This window comes from Lolium rigidum, chromosome 5, assembly GCF_022539505.1.
Source record: "Lolium rigidum isolate FL_2022 chromosome 5, APGP_CSIRO_Lrig_0.1, whole genome shotgun sequence".
NCBI lineage: Eukaryota > Viridiplantae > Streptophyta > Magnoliopsida > Poales > Poaceae > Lolium > Lolium rigidum.
In genome coordinates, this window is record NC_061512.1 from 13,778,136 (window position 1) to 13,794,536 (window position 16,401).

At 45.6% G+C, this 16,401-nt stretch overlaps 1 protein-coding gene across 1 annotated transcript; it reads right to left on the minus strand.

Annotated features, from left to right (window-relative positions):
- Positions 1-1,670: 1,670 nt before the first annotated feature.
- LOC124655637 (G-type lectin S-receptor-like serine/threonine-protein kinase At5g35370) lies at positions 1,671-3,787 on the minus strand. Its single transcript, XM_047194501.1, has 3 exons — positions 3,547-3,787; positions 3,357-3,390; positions 1,671-2,313 (listed from the first exon to the last, which is right to left on the minus strand). Exons 1-3 carry the CDS (start codon positions 3,785-3,787, stop codon positions 1,671-1,673), a joined length of 918 nt encoding a protein of 305 aa, XP_047050457.1.
- Positions 3,788-16,401: the final 12,614 nt, after the last annotated feature.

Sequence of the window (16,401 nt, forward strand, 5' to 3'; positions counted from 1 at the left end):
ATTGTACAACGACCACAAAAAGAAAAACCATACTAAGGAAAACCACTATTTACCGAGTATGAGAAATACTCGGTGAAGATTACAAACATGAAGGAGGAAAGGGGCGTTGGATCCGTGCATCCAGATCCCGGGCTGAGTAGGGCTCGTCTCTCTCTTTCTTCTCCTCCAGAGGTTGGAGCCGAGGACGGTGGAGAAGGGCACCGTCTCCTTCAATAAAGTTGTGGATCGTGGCCACCTCTCGCGGTGGACTTGAGGTGCTGCGATGCATCTTCTGGCAGGCCGTGGAGGCGAGGGGATCAAGAGCAGCGGCATGTCGACCTGTGCATCTGCAAGGTGGTGGGGATGGTTCCTGCTGCAAGGTGGAGTGAACCGCATGGTGGCTATGTTCGATGCCGTGATCTGTGGCCGAAGTGGCGGCCCCTCCAAACGTCGTAACGACGGTTCTGCAACCTACAACGTGGAGGCCCCTTCAAGAGTTTCTCGCCGGAGCTCTGCATCGTTTCACCGCTAAGTGGTGCGTCCCCGACGGAGTCATGGCGGCCGGCGATGGAGGCTCAATCACGGTGGAGAGGACCAAGGACTTGATGGTGTTTCAGTTTTTTGTTTTAGGATCCTTTGTGTATTTTTGTTGGGTTGTGCTATATTTTTCTCTTCTTCTGAGGGTCTAGCTTGTAAAATGTTCCCACCGACGCTTAATTAATTGGAGCTTCGAGGCCCCATCACAAAAATGAAGAAGGAAAAGTGACAAGCATGCTAAGTAAGTCCCAAGTACATGAATTTAAACATGATTTAAGTCCAACAAAGGGCACAAACATAAATTGAAATGATATAAGAATACACTGACAGAAATTGAAACGAAACAAGGGACGTTTTTTGTAATAAAATAGAGCATTATTATATATGCATTCCCCTTCAATGATAAAATATGATCTCAATTAATTATGTGCCCATGTGGTGCAGTGATCCATCTACTACCATTTTCCATTTATATTTTTCCTGGTGGCCGGCTGGCCTTGTTGGCTCAATTCATATGTTAGGTTCAGTTCATATGTCGTCATCGTGTTTGCTAGATCCAAGACGAAGAAAATTAAAGAACAAAGTCCGTTCCCCCCTCCTAAATTTTTCATGTGGCTCATATTTCCCTCCTAAACTTTACTTGGTTCACTAAACCCCTTAAACTATGAATTATGAATAATGGTCCATTTAACCCCTCTACCTTGTTCAAAATGTTTTGGTCAAAATTCCAGGTTAAGGGGTTAAAATGGAGCATAATTCATAGTTTAGGGGGTTTAGTGAGTCAGGTAAAGTTTAGGCGGGAAATATGAGCCAAGTAAAAAGTTTAGGGGGAAAACGATCTTTGTTCAAAATTAAAAGGAAATTTAATGAACAGTACCATTCGGCCTTCAAAATCTCAAAGGCCAATAGATATAGGTACATTGAAGAAGATTTTTACTCTCTACAATTTTGCCGGCAAAACAAGAAGATAAAAAAGAAGATTCGTATCTTAATGATCTATTTACAATCTTCTGTGTGAATATAGGATACTACATACACATTTGCCGGGCAAAACAAGAAAAATCAAAAGAAGATGGACCGGAGATTTGTATCTGTATGCTATATTCACACAAAAAATAGGCATCGTTTTGATCGAGTTACACAAAAAATTGCGTCTATCTGGGAGCGGAGAGCTGCTGCGCGGACACGCACGACGGCGGCGACCAGCTGCTGCTGGCGCCGCCGGTGGTGATATCCGAGCCCTTCCACTTGCTGCCAGCGCCGACGATGCCTCGGCCGTACATCCTGAGGTAGGCGAGCTGCTCCGTCCGGGGCTGGCACACCTCCATGCTGCCGTCGAGCATGGCGGCCACCGCCGTCATGGCCGGCCGCAGCGACGCGTCCTCGTGTAGGCAGCACAACGCGACCCTCACCACCCGCGCCACCTCCGTCGCGCTCGCGCGTCCCTCCAGCCTCGCGTCCACCAGCTCCGCGTACCGCCGGCCGCCTTCCTCGTGCGCCTCCAGCGCCACCGCCGGGAAGTAGCTGCCGTGGCCCTCCGACGAGGCGCTGCTGGAGACGGCGGAGGTGCTGGCGGTGTCGTCGTGGTCGGCCTGTAGCAGCAGCTTGGAGTTCTTGGCGCCGCGCACGATCTCGAGCAGCACCATGCCGAAGCTGTAGACGTCGGCCTTGTCGGACACGGGCGCGTTGGTGAGCCACTCCGGCGCCAGGTACCCGCGCGTGCCGCGCATCGTCGTGAACAGCCCCGACTGCTCCGGGCTGAGAAGCTTCGCCAGCCCGAAGTCGGCGATCTTGACACTGAGTGGAGCGGAAAGCAAGTTTGCGTTTGTTGTAAAGGGCGCAGGTTGGGCCCACATGCACAACCAAACACACGTAAAAATTTATAGTCAGGTTTAGTGCCTAGGAGACGATGAACTGGTGTTTCATTATTGATAGTTTTGCTAGGAATTATGTTTATGAGATATGTGGCAGTTAGGAAAGCTTCATCCCAAAACTTGAGAGGCATGTGAGCGGTGGCAAGGAGAGCAAGACCTACTTCAACAATGTGCCTATGTTTTCTTTCTGCAGAGCCATTTTGCTGATGTGCATGAGGGCAAGAGACATGGTGAGAGATGCCCTGTGTCTGAAAAAGAGAGTTTAATTTTTCATATTCACCCCCCAGTCAGACTGCAGTGTGAGAATTTTGCGGTCTAGTTTCCTTTCTACCAGTTTCTGGAAATTGACAAAAGCAGCAAGGGCATCAGATTTTCGTTTGAGCAAATATATCCAGGTAAATTTCCTGTAATCATCAATAAAACTGATATAGTATTCATGGCGACCAACAGAGGTGGGAGCAAGACCCCATACATCAGAGAAAACTAACTGTAGGGGTGCAGAGGAAACACTAGTGGACACTGGATACGGTAACTAATGACTCTTTGCTTTCTGACATGAGTCACAAATCGACTCAAGGTGAGAATCCCTAACAAAAGAAAGCTTATTCTTTCTAATAATGAACCTAACAGTAGTAAATGATGGATGACCTAAGCGACTATGCCACTTGTTGTTGGACGGCTTGGAGGCAAGAAACACATGCTTTGATGATGATGGTGCCACCAATGAAGAGATGAAGGGATAGAGCCCTCCAACACACCTCCCTCTATGAAGAATTTCCCTTGTAACCTGATCCTTGATCAAGAAAAAGAAAGGGTGAAACTCTATGAAGACCTTATTATCATATGTAAACCTATGAACGGAGAGGAGATTTTTGGTGGCATTGGGAACAAGTAAAATATCACGAAGTTGAAAATTCTGATTAGGAGTGCTAACTATTGAATGACCAACATGTGAAATTTGCATACCTTGCCCACTCGGCCGTGTTGACCCTGTCATGTCCTTTGTAGTGATCGCGGACCGTCAGAGTTGTTCAGCTCGCTTGTGATGTGATTGGTGGCGCCAGTGTTAGAGTACCAATTTGTGTCGACACCATAAGAGGCAATGTGGGCTTCCTTGTCGTCATCGGAGTCATCATCCTCATCTCGCCAACGGTACCAGCAGTCCTTGGCGTTGTGACCTTCGCGGTTGCAGATTTGACACGTGACATCCACCCACGGTGTCGTGCGACGGCGCCCGCGACCACGGCCCCGGCCGCCACCAGGTGGTGCACGCCCACCGCCACGGCCATAAGAGGGAGCGCGATCATCGCGGCGTTCTGGGCGTCGATCATCGCGGCGATCACCGCGGTCACCGCGGGTTTGGTTGGGACGGCGGCGACGTTGGCGCTGTGCAGCATTGGCGGAGGTCTCAAAATCAGCATCAGAGGACCCGCGCAACATCTCCTGGCGATGGTCATAGGCATCAATCTGAGCATACAGATGGCTGAGGGAGATCGGCGTAGTCCGAACGCCAAGAGCCGCCACCGGAGCATTGTAGGAGCCACCAAGGCCCGCAAGGACAAAGGACACATGTTCCCTGGCCGAGACGGGGCAACCAGCCATAGCTAGTTCATCGACGAACCCTTGCATCTTTGTCATGTACGTCGCGGTGTAATCTTGGCTTCACTCTGCGAGACAAACATCTCTTCCAGGGCCTGCCAGACACCGGCGGCGTGCTCGATCTGATGGACGTGAGGAAGAACCTCATGGGAGAGCGACTGGAGAAGATAACTAAGCACGATCTGCCTGCGCGATCCAGTCGTCATATGCAGGATTGGGCACCATCTTCGGGGCTTTATCGGCAACATCTTTGGCTGCCGTGTCGGTGAGTTCTTCCGGCGGGGCAGCAGTCTTGCCGGTGAGATAGCCGAGCAGACGGGCGCCACGGATGGCGGGTAGAACTTGGGCGCGCCAGCCTGGGAAGTTAGCACGCGTGAGCTTGTCAGACGGCGGAGTTCCGAGGGCGATGGGCGAGCTGTTCGACGGAGACGCCATGAAGTCGACGAGGCGACGGGGGCGACGAGTCGAGAAGATCTAGGGTTTTTCTGGTGATCAGCGAGTCGGCAGAAGAGGCCGGCCTGATACCATGTAAGATCAGGTAGATTGGAGACTACTCGGATGACCCGAGTCTGATCATATTCATGTATATATATATAGGAGGTAATACAAGGGCGTGTTGTACACGGATATGAGTTCCTACATACAGCGTATAGAGGTAGGACTACTATGTTTAACACCATTAAACATGTCCAAAGTTTATCCAACATTGAATGCATCTAAGAACTAAATAGTATTTAGATCTGTTTGAATTTAAGCAAACTTTCGACATGTTTCATGACACGGAGGAAATAGATCAGATCAAACCAAACCAAATCAAAACAATCCACACAGTGTGCTGCGTTTCTTACCATTCTATCCGAATAAAACAAAAAAGCAATCTTCGTCATATCTAAAATTTCGTTGCTTCAGTCTCTTGGAGGTGCTCATAGGGGTAGGGTGTGCGTGTGTGCGTTCATAGGGGTGAGTGTGTGCGCGTATGTATGAGCGCTTTTGATTGTACTGTGTTTCGCAAAAAAAAAAAAAAAAAAAAAATTTCGTTGCTTCCTCTGATTTCCAGTCATCTTGACGTCTGCCTCCACCCAAACCAACAATTAACAGCGGCTGCATCCGTGATATGGCTCAGGGGGTGGAGGTGGTGCTCACGCTGCTCTTCAACCTGCTGCTTCTGGTGTTCCTGCTCAAGCTCCTCCTCGCCGCCTTCACCACCAAGCTCTCCCTCCTCCTGCTCTACCTCGCCGTCCTCATCCTCGCCATGGCGTTCTCCGGCAGATTCCCCGGCGGGGAATTCCTCTGATCTGGTCTTCCTCGCTCTACTTAATTACCTCTACTCCTTCCATATCGTTGATTAAGCTGGGGCCAGATGCTTGCCTGTTTTTTGTTGATCGATGCGATGTAGACCATTAATTAGTAGGAGTACTACCATGTTGGATGCGTAGATGTGTCTTTGTATATCCTAGCTGCTGATTCATGCCTCATTCAGTTGCCTTGTCTGAATTTCCCTGAATCTCTACTATTACTGTAGTACGTCAGTTTTAAATGTGCCTTGCCTGATTTTAACTGAATTTCTGAACAAATGGTATCTATTTATTTTTTTACTGCACTAGTCTCGCACTTGCCTGCAAACTGTTTCAGCCATTAAACTGCAAGAAAGAAGAGGGGAAAGTGGTACCAGCAAACGGACGTGTGATGTCTCGTTTTCAACGCTAAGCAACGTGTACCGTACTTCTCCTAATCGTGCCAAAAGCAAGATTAACAACAAACGAGGTTAGCAAGTCCAAGTTGCATAAGTCAAAAGGCCTGGTGCTGACATAAATAATCCTTCTAGGGAGTATATCATTTATTTATTTATCGCAAAACATGCAAGTAATATAGGCATTGTACATTGCCTCAAAAAAATATAGGCATTGAACAAAGGCCACAAAAAGAAAAACCGTACTACAGGAAAACCACTATTGGCCGAGTATGAGGAATACTCGACGAAGGTTACAAAATACTCGGTGAAGGCTACAAAATACTCGGCGAAATCTTTGCCGAACATATTTAACATGAAGTCAGCAAAGCTTTTACCTTGTGCACGAACATCACATATTTTAGTCCACCGAAGGGCATAAACATGAAGAAGGAAAAGGGTGTTGGATCTGCGCAGCCAGATCTAGGGCCAAGTACGGCTCGTCTCTCTCTTTCTTTTGCTCAAGAGGTTGGAGCCGAGGACGGTGGAGAAGGGCACTGTCTCCTTCAATAAAGTTGCGTATCGAGGCCACCTCTCGCGGTGGACTCGAGGTGCTGCGATGCTTCTTCTGGCCGGACGTGGAGGCGAGGGGATGAAGAGCAGAGGTATGTCGACATATGCATCTCGAAGGTGGTGGGATGGTTCATGCTGCAAGGTGGAGTGAACCACATGGTGGCTATGTCCGCTGCCGTGATCTATGGCTGAAGTGGCGCCCCCTCCAAACGCCGTAACGGCGGTTCTACAACCTACAACGTGGAGGCCCCTTCAAGAGTTTCTTGTCGGAACTCTGCGTCATTTCACCGCCAAGTGATGCGTCCCCGACGGAGTCGTGGCGGCCGGCGATGGGGGCTCAATCCCGGCGGAGAGGACCAAGGACTATATGATATTTCTATTTTTCATTTTAGGGTCCTTTGTGTATTTGTGCTGGGTTGTGCTGTATTTTTGTCTTCTTCTGAGGGTCTACCTTGTAAAATGTTCCCACCGACGCTTTAATTAATAGAGCTTCGGCCTTCGGGGTCCTTCGGGGTCCTTCGAGGCCCCATCCCTATTCAAAAAAAATGAAGAAGGAAAGGGGACAAGCATGCTAAGTAAGTCCCCGGTGGGCAGCGCTGAGCGTCCCCCGGGGGATCAAATCCCCGATCCCCCGGGTCCGCAGCCGTTCGATGGAAAACAATCTGACCGTCAGTTGGTGTCTTTACGCAGAGAAAAAAAAATAGGACATCGTCCTCCTCCCCCAACCCTTCCGTACAGATGGTATCTGGGCAGCGCCCGCCTCGCCTTCGTCGGCAGAATCGCTGTCCCCGCCGGTAGCACCTCCGCCCCCGCCGGAGATTGCAGCACCTCCGCCCCGCCGGCAGAATCACCGCCCCCGTTCGCATGAGCGAAGCTCCTGTCGTCGGCGCCGCTCTTCACAGCAGCACCACCTCGTCGCCATTTGCAGCAGCATCTTCATCGGTCGTAGCACCGTCGTCTCCGGTCCACACCATGAGCGACGGAGGTGGACGGTCTGCAGCACAGCCAACCACCGTTTGTAGCAGCGGCGGCGGCAATTTGTAGCAGCGACGACAGGTGATTGTAGAAGAGGAGGCTGCCTTCTGTAGCGGCAGCGGTTGCTTGTAGCAAGGCCGGCGGTCGTTTGTAGCAAAGGCGGCGGACGGTTGTAGCAAGGCCGGCGGCCCGATGGCAGCAGAGCCGGCAGCCGGTGTAGCAGAGGCGGCGGCCCTTCGGAGCAACGCCGGCCGCCGCTTGTAGCAACTCTCCCCGCCGCTGGTAGCAACGCCGCCCGCCACTGGCAGGAACGCCGGCGGCCGCTCGGAGCAACTTCGGCCGCCGCTTGGAGCATGAAGATACTGGCATACTTTGTTCACTGCATAGGAAATATCTGGCCTAGTGAGGGTTAAGTACTGCAGAGCACCAACCATGCTTCTGTAATTTGTACTATCTTCAGGACCAAGCAAACTTCCTTCATGTGCTGTTATTTTTTCTTATTTTTTTTCGATAAAGGGAATATATTAATATCAAGAAGATACCAATTACACCCAGCTTCTGCAACAACGCACCACCCTAATGGCACTACGGATGCACACAGCTAAAAAAAGGAAAAGAAAACTAAGAAACAAAAGTCCCGCTACAGTATCTCGGGCCTAACAACAGCAATACATCCACCACCATGACAACACCTGAATTACAGACTCTCAAAAAAACGACGCCTTCAAGAAGGGAACAGTGCTTCATACCAACTCGGCTAGGATGTCCTGTGCATACTTTGCTTGGTTTAGAACTATGCCATCATCAACTTTGTGTACTTCCATACCCAAGAAGTAGTGAAGATCACCTAGATCCTTTAATACAAAATCTTTGCTCAAATCTCGAAGGAGAGCATCTGTTGCTTGCTGTGATGAGCTAGCCACAATAATATCATCCACATAAATGAGCATGAAAATAGTAACACCAAATTTGCGGTATATGAACAAGGATGTGTCAGACTTAGATGATTGAAAACCAAGTGAGAGCAATTTTGAACTCAACCTGGAATACCAAGCACGTGGAGCTTGCTTCAAACCATATAATACTTTATCAAGCTTGCAGATATAGGTTGATTTCCCCCTATCTTCATAACCAGGTGGCTGTTTCATATAGACTTCCTCTTCCAGAACACCATGAAGCAACGCATTCTTGACATCAAGCTGCGCAAAGTCCAACCCCGAGAGACTGAGATGGCGAGAACAAGTCTGACAGTGGCTATCTTGACCACTGGGCTGAAAGTGTCCTCATAGTCAATGCCATAACGTTGTTTGAACCCTTTGGCTACCAGACGAGCTTTGTATCTATCAATGGAGCCATCAGCCTTACGCTTAATTTTGTATATCCACCTGCAGTCAACAACATTCTTTGCAGTGTGAGAGGGAACCAAGTGCCGCGTGTTGTTTTTCATTAACGCTGAATACTCCTCATCCATGGCATGATGCCAATTTGGGTCACTCAGAGCTTGCTGCAGGGTACCTGGCTCATCAGTAATAGCGGACATTCCCCAGCGAACTGTACCATCGTGATAATGTTTGGGGCGTTTGATGTCCCGAGACGCACGGGTGACAGGACGACGTGCAGCAGACTGGGGCACAGGAGAGCCCGGAGCAGAGGATCCGGATGAGCTGACCGATCCTGCCGGTGCAGACGCAACAGAGGAGTCGGAGGAGCTGGCCCCGCCACTGGCCACAGGCGATCCCGCGGCCCCCTGTGTGTCCGAAGAGGCGGCGGGCGTCGATCCACGGTCACGCCCAGGCGCAGAAGATCCCGCGCCACGACCGGTCGGGTGGGCAGGCGAGGGGGACCGCGCAGACTCCGATGCGGAGGGCGATCCCGAGGCGTGGGCGGGAGAATCAGGCGTCTGATCCGAGGGAGGCCGGGATCCTGATGAAGATTCGGTCAGAAAATCCTCCCCGGGATTGCTGCCGTTGTCATTTTGTGAGGAGACTTCAGGGAAGGCTGGTGGACTATTTTGAGCACCATTTTGCCTCAAATTTTCTGCAGCATTGCGTGACCGGTCCTGCACAACAAGAGGAGCACTAGGGGAACCATTAGTAGCAGGCAAATTAGTCACATGTGAGTCATCAATAGTAGGATCCCTAGAATCAGAATTCAACAGAGATGAATCACTAGTAGGAAAAGCCTCATCAGTGGCGCACGAAAATGAGATTTTGTGGCGCATGGGCGGTGCGCCACAGAAACATCGCCACAAAAATAAGGTTTCTGTGGCGCACTGATACGTCCAATTTGCATCACTATTTTATATCATAATTTGCTGTTATTCATTGATATATTTCATATTGGGACACAATACTTATGTTATTTCATCTATTTTGCATGTTTCATGATTATTTGGGGATCAAGCACCGGAGCCAGGATTCTGCTGGAAAAAGCACCGTCAGAATGCAATATTTCGGAAGATCAAGCTGTGGAAGGGAGTTTTACCAAAATTCCTATTTTTCCGGATGACGAAGGAAGCCGGAAGGAGGGGCCGGGAGGACCCGGGGTGGGCCCACACCCTAGGGCGGCGCGGCCCATGCCCCGGCCGCGCCGCCATGTGGTGCGGGGGCCCACGACCCCTTTCGCCTCCTTTTCTTCGTGAAACCCTTCGTCCCGAAGACCTAAGCCACGAGAGGAATCCTCACGAAGGGTTACGGCCGCCTGCGCGGGCGGAGAACACCGAGAGAGAAAAGAGCTCTCCGGCGGGCAGGAATCCGCCGGGGAAATTCCCTCCCGGAGGGGAAATCGACGCCATCGTCACCGCCATCGAGCTGGACATCATCTCCATCACCATCATCATCATCTCCACCATCATCACCGCCATCTCCACCGCTGGACATCGTCACCGCTGTAGCAATTTGGGTTTGATCTTGATTGTTTGATAGGGGAAACTCTCCCGGTATTGATTTCTACTTGTTATTGATGCTATTGAGTGAAACCATTGAACCAAGGTTTATGTTCAGATTGTTATTCATCATCATATCACCTCTGATCATGTTCCATATGATGTCTCGTGAGTAGTGCGTTTAGTTCTTGAGGACATGGGTGAAGTCTAAATGTTAGTAGTGAACTATGGTTGAGTAATATTCAATGTTATGATATTTAAGTTGTGGTGTTATTCTTCTAGTGGTGTCGTGTGAACGTCGACTACACGACATTTCACCATTTATGGGCCTAGGGGAATGCATCTTGTACTCGTTTGCCAATCGCGGGGTTGCCGGAGTGACGAAACCTAAACCCCCGTTGGTATATCGATGCGGGAGGGATCGCGGGATCTCGAGTTTAAGAGCTGTGGTTAGATTTATCTTAATTACTTTCTTGTAGTTGCGGATGCTTGCAAGGGGTATAATCACAAGTATGTATTAGTCCTAGGAAGGGCGGTACATTAGCACAGGTTCACCCACACAACACTTATCAAAACAATGAAGATTAATCATCTGTATGTAGCGAAAGCACTAGACTAAAATCCCGTGTGTCCTCGAGAACGTTTGGTCATTATAAGTAAACAAACCGGCTTGTCCTTTGTGCTAAAAAGGATTGGGCCACTCGCTGCAATTATTTCTCTCGCATTTTACTTACTCGTACTTAATTCATCCGTTACATCAAAACCCCCGAATACTTGTCCGTGAGCATTTACGGTGAATCCTTTATCAAAACTGCTCGTCAACACCTTCTGCTCCTCGTTGGGATCGACATTCTTACTTATCGAAGATACTACGATACACCCCCTATACTTGTGGGTCATCAAGACTATTTTACGGCGCCGTTGCCGGGAGTGAAGCGCTATTGGTAAGTGGAATTGGTAAGGAAAACCTTTCTTGTTTGTGCTGATTTTATTTACGCTTCGTTGCTATAAGTCATTATGGAGAGATCTTCTCTTCAATTTCTATTTGGGAAATCTACTACTACTGCAACGGTAGTGGATGAGGCGCCAGGTGAGGAAGTAATACCATATAAAATACCTACGAAAATTATTGAACATGTTATGGATAACCGCTATGAAGGGGATGGAACTGTCCATCCTGGTGATCATTTACTGTTTTTGCATGAATTATGCGGGTTATTCAAATGTGCAGGTATTGCTATGAGTGAAGTTAGGAAGAAGCTATTCTCTATATCGCTGTACGGTAAGCGGCGCATTGGTATAAATTGCTGAAGAATGGTGATTCTCTTGATTGGGAGGACATTGTGCCTTTATTTTATTCCAAATTTTATCCTCCAAGTGAAATTCACAAAGATCGGAACCGCATATATAATTTCTGGCCTCATGATGGAGAAAGTATTGCCCAAGCTTGGGGAGATTGAAGTCTTTAATGCTCAAATGCCCCATTCATGAGCTTCCTGGTAATGTTATTATTGATAATTTCTATGCAAGACTTTCTTTTCAAGACAAGACTTTGCTTGGATACTTCTTGTTCCGGATCATTTACACGCAATAAAGAAGAGTTTAAAAGGGACCTTCTTGATCGGATCCAAGAAAATACTGAAGGTTGGGAGAACGACAAAGATAGAGAATCGGGTATAATTTATGATTATAAATGCATTGAAGCTTTTATGGATACTGATACATTTCGTAATATGAGTGCTACATATGGTCTTGATTCTCAAGTTGCTGCAAGCTGCAAATCTTTATAAAGCTTTTGCCTCTCATTATGAATTGCCTAAGAAGAATTTTGATAAGTATCATGAACCATATAAAGATAAAATTGATTCATCTATTAATAAGTGTGTTGTAATTGAAACTGCTGATCGCGTTATTCCTGAAGCTTATATTGAAAAAACTCCTTTTCCTGCTAAAATGAAAGAGTACTCTGTTATAAATAGTGCGGTTCATAAAAGTGAAAAGAAACCTAGAGAACTCTGAAGAACAAATAAAAGTTGAACTTCGTTGTTGCAATAGTTAAAGATCTTGTGACTGAAAATGTTGAGGATGGTCATATTATTTTACTGTGAAGATGCTTCTAATATTGTTTCACATCCTAATAAACCCAAACAAGCTAGTGTTCCTATGCTATCTGTTAAAATTGGTGATCATTGCTATTATGGTTTATGTGATATTGGTGCAAGTGTTAGTGCTATACCTTATGAGCTTTACACGGAGATTATGCATGAAATTGATTCTTGTGAACTTGAAGATATTGATGTGGTTATTCAGCTGGCTAATAGAGAAACTATTTCTCCAATTGGTATTGTTCGAGATGTGGAAGTTCTATGTGGTAAGATTAAATATCCTGCTGACTTTTTGGTACTTGGTTCTGCTTCTAGTGATTATTGTCCTATCATTTTTGGTAGACCTTTTCTAAATACTTGTGGAGCTATTATAGATTGCAAGAAGGAGAAAATTTTGACTAAATTTGCTGGTGAATCTTATGAGTTTAACTTCTCTAAATTTACTAAAACTCCTTATAAAGCTGATTTGCCTAGTAATGATTTCAAAATGGAGCAGTGTGCATCTATTGTTCTTGTTCCTAATAATCCTTTGCAGCAACATTTGGAGGATAGCGAGAGTGAAGTTTTTAGGAAAGAAAGAGAGGAGCTTGAGGAGATTTTTCTTCGCCAACCTATTCTCAAACATGATTTACCGGTGGAAGACTTGGGTACAACACCGCCACCAAAGGAAGATCCTGTTTTTGACTTAAAGCCTTTGCTCGATAATCTTAAATATGCTCATATTGATGATAAGAAAATATATCCTGTTATTATTAGTTCTAAACTTACGAGTTTGAAGAAGAAAGATTATTGCAAATATTGAAGAAACACCGAGGTGCTATTGGCTATACTCTTGATGACTTGAAGGGGATTTCTCCCTCTATTTGCCAACACGCAATTAATATGGAAGATGATGCGAAGCCTGTTGTTGAACCTCAACGTCGTCTAATTCCTAAGATGAAGGATGTGGTAAGAAATGAGGTATTACGACTTCTTGAAGCTGGTATTATATATCCTATTGCTGATAGTAGATGGGTTAGTCCTGTGCATTGCGTTCCTAAGAAAGGAGGAATGACTGTTGTGCCTAATGATAATGATGAGCTCATACCTCAAAGAGTAGTTGTAGGGTATAGAATGTGCATTGATTATCGAAAAGTTAATAAAGTTACTAAGAAAGATCATTACCCTTTACCATTTATTGATCAAATGCTAGAAAGGTTATCTAAAAATACTCATTTTTGCTTTCTTGATGGTTATTACGGGTTTTCACAAATTTCTGTTAAAGCTAAAGATCAAGAGAAAACCACTTTTACTTGTCCCTATGGAACTTATGCTTATAGGCGTATGCCTTTTGGTCTATGTAATGCTCCTGCTACTTTTCAAAGATGCATGTCTGCTATTTTTCATGGCTTTTGTGAGAGTATTGTGGAGGTATTCATGGATGATTTTTCTGTCTACGGGAATTCTTTTGATAGTTGCTTGCGAAACCTTGATAAAGTTTTGCAGAGATGTGAAGAAACTAACCTTGTTCTTAATTGGGAGAAATGCCACTTTATGGTTAATGAAGGAATTGTATTGGGACATAAAATTTACGAGAGAGGTATTGAAGTTGATAGAGCTAAAGTTGAAGCTATTGAGAAGATGCCCTATCCAAGGGATGTTAAAGGTATTCGTAGTGTTCTTGGACATGCTTGGGTTTTATAGGAGATTTATTAAAGATTTCTCCAAGATTTCAAAGCCTCTTACTAATCTTCTTCAAAAAGATGTACCTTTTGTTTTTGATGATGATTGTAAGGAAGCTTTTGAAACTCTAAAGAAAGCCTTAACAACTGCTCCTATAGTTGAACCTCCTGATTGGAATTTACCTTTTGAAATTATGTGTGATGCTAGTGATTTTGCTTGTAGGCGCTTGTTCTTGGACAGCGAGTAGATAAAAAGTTAAATGTTATTCATTATGCTAGCAAAACTCTTGATGCTGCTCAAAGAAATTATGCTACTACTGAAAAAGAATTGTTAGTCTGTAGTCTTTGCTTGTGATAAATTTAGATCTTATATTGTTGATTCAAAAGTTACAATTCATACTTGATCATGCTTGCAATTAGATACCTTATGACAAAGAAAGATGCTAAGCCAAGGCTTATTAGATGGGTACTTCTTTTGCAAGAATTTGATTTACATATTGTAGATAGGAAAGGTGCTTGATAATCCTGTTGCTTGATAATTTGTCTAGATTGGAAAATATTGCTTATGATCCTGTTCTCGTTAATGATAGTTTTCCAAATGAACAATTGGCTGTAATAAAGGTGAGCTCGCGAGATAGTCCTTGGTATGCTTGATTATGCTAACTTTATTGTTTCCAAGTACTTGCCTCCAACCTTTTCAGCTCAGCAAAGGAGGAAATTCTTTTATGACTTGAGGCATTATTTTTGGGATGACCCACACTTATATAAAGAAGGAGTGGATGGTATTATGCGAAGGTGTGTTCCCGAATATGAACAACAAGAGATATTGAGTAAATGTCATGGTAGTGCTTATGGAGGACATCACGCCGGAGAAAGAACCGCACAAAAGGTTCTACAATCAGGTTTTTATTGGCCAACTCTCTTCAAAGATGCAAGGAAGTTTATTTTATCTTGTGATGAATGTCAAAGGGTTGGTAATATCTCCGGACGCAATGAAATGCCTATGAATTATACTCTTGTTATTGAACCATTTGATTGTTGGGGATTTGACTTCATGGGACCTTTTCCCTCTTCAGAAGGTAACACTCATATACTTGTTGCTTGTTGATTATGTTACTAAATGGGTGGAAGCCATACCTACAAAAAGTGCTGATGGTGAGACCTCTTTAAAAATGCTTTTAGATATTATTTTTCCTAGATTTGGAGTACCTAGATATATTATGACTGATGGAGGTTCTCATTTTATTCATGGAGGTTTTAGAAAAACTCTTGCTAGGTATGGTATTAATCATAGAATTGCTTCCGCTTATCACCCTCAAACTAGTGGTCAAGTAGAATTATCAAATAGAGAAATTAAATCTATTTTGGGAAAATCTGTTAATAAATCTAGAAAGAATTGGGCTAGTAAATTGAAAGACGCACTATGGGCTTATAGAACTGCTTATAAAAACCCCATGGGAATGTCACCTTATAAAATGGTTTACGGAAAAGCTTGTCATTTACCTTTAGAACTAGAACACAAAGCTTATCGGGTCTGTTAGAGAATTAAATAAAGATCCTAAACTTGCCGGTGATAAGAGGTTGCTACAATTAAGTTCTCTAGATGAATGGAGAAGTGAAGCTTATGAAAATGCTAAACTCTTTAAAGAAAAAGTTAAAAAATGGCATGATAGAAGGATCATCAAAAGAGAGTTTAATATTGGGGATAAAGTCCTATTGTATCGGTCTCGTCTCGGATTCTTTGCGGGGAAATTACTCTCGAAATGGGAAGGACCATATGTTGTTGAGGAGGTGTATCGTTCGGGAGCAATTAAAATTAGCTCTCTCCAAGGCAATGCTACGCAAGTGGTGAATGGACAAAGACTCAAGCATTATATTTCGGGTGATTCTTATAATGTTGATGTTGATATTATTCGAGTGGAAACACCGGAAGCTTTCATCAAAGGACAAATTGACGGTCCGCCAGAACTCGACTTTGAATAGGTAACAGTACTGGTAATGAAAAGTTCGCGATTTACTTTCCGAACATTATTTTTGTTGTTTTTGGAAAATATGAAAAATTACGAGTTCGAAACGGAGTGGAAAGGACGCACGAGGGCGTGCCACCATAGGCCGGCGCGGCCTGGCCTGGGCCCGCGCCGACCTATGGTCGGCCGCCTCGTCGCCCCTTTCCGACTACTGGTTCGATCCGGTACTTTCCGTTTGTTCTGAAAAAAATTATTATAAAATCCCCGGACCCCTGGAGGTCCGTATATCGTTTTCTCGACGTGTTTTGTTTCGAGTTGTTTACGCCAGGATCTGTTTTCAGTTTAGAGGCACCATGGTCTCCAAGAACAAGGGCAAGGAGTTTCCGGATAAAGATGATCAGGATCGTAAGTGGAAAGAAGAGGACAAGAGCGTCAAGGAAGAAGCAAAGGAGGATGAAGAGGAAGTCGAAGAAGTTCCGCAAGAGCATCCACGCACCACTATTGCAAGCGTCGAAGTGGTGACCAACTCGCTCAACGCCAAGAAGAGCGCACGGATTAGGACCGGAGGAGGACTTCCC

Bases quoted from the DNA above. Each gene is read 5' to 3' on its own strand.
- LOC124655637 (XM_047194501.1), bottom strand. From the start codon at position 3,787: ATGCTGCACAGCGCCAACGTCGCCGCCGTCCCAACCAAACCCGCGGTG. The intron at 3,391-3,546 runs GTACCGTTGGCG...ATCACTACAAAG, and splicing joins CACAACGCCAAGGACTGCTG to GACATGACAGGGTCAACACG. The intron at 2,314-3,356 runs GTATGCAAATTT...CGCTCCACTCAG, and splicing joins AACACGGCCGAGTGGGCAAG to TGTCAAGATCGCCGACTTCG.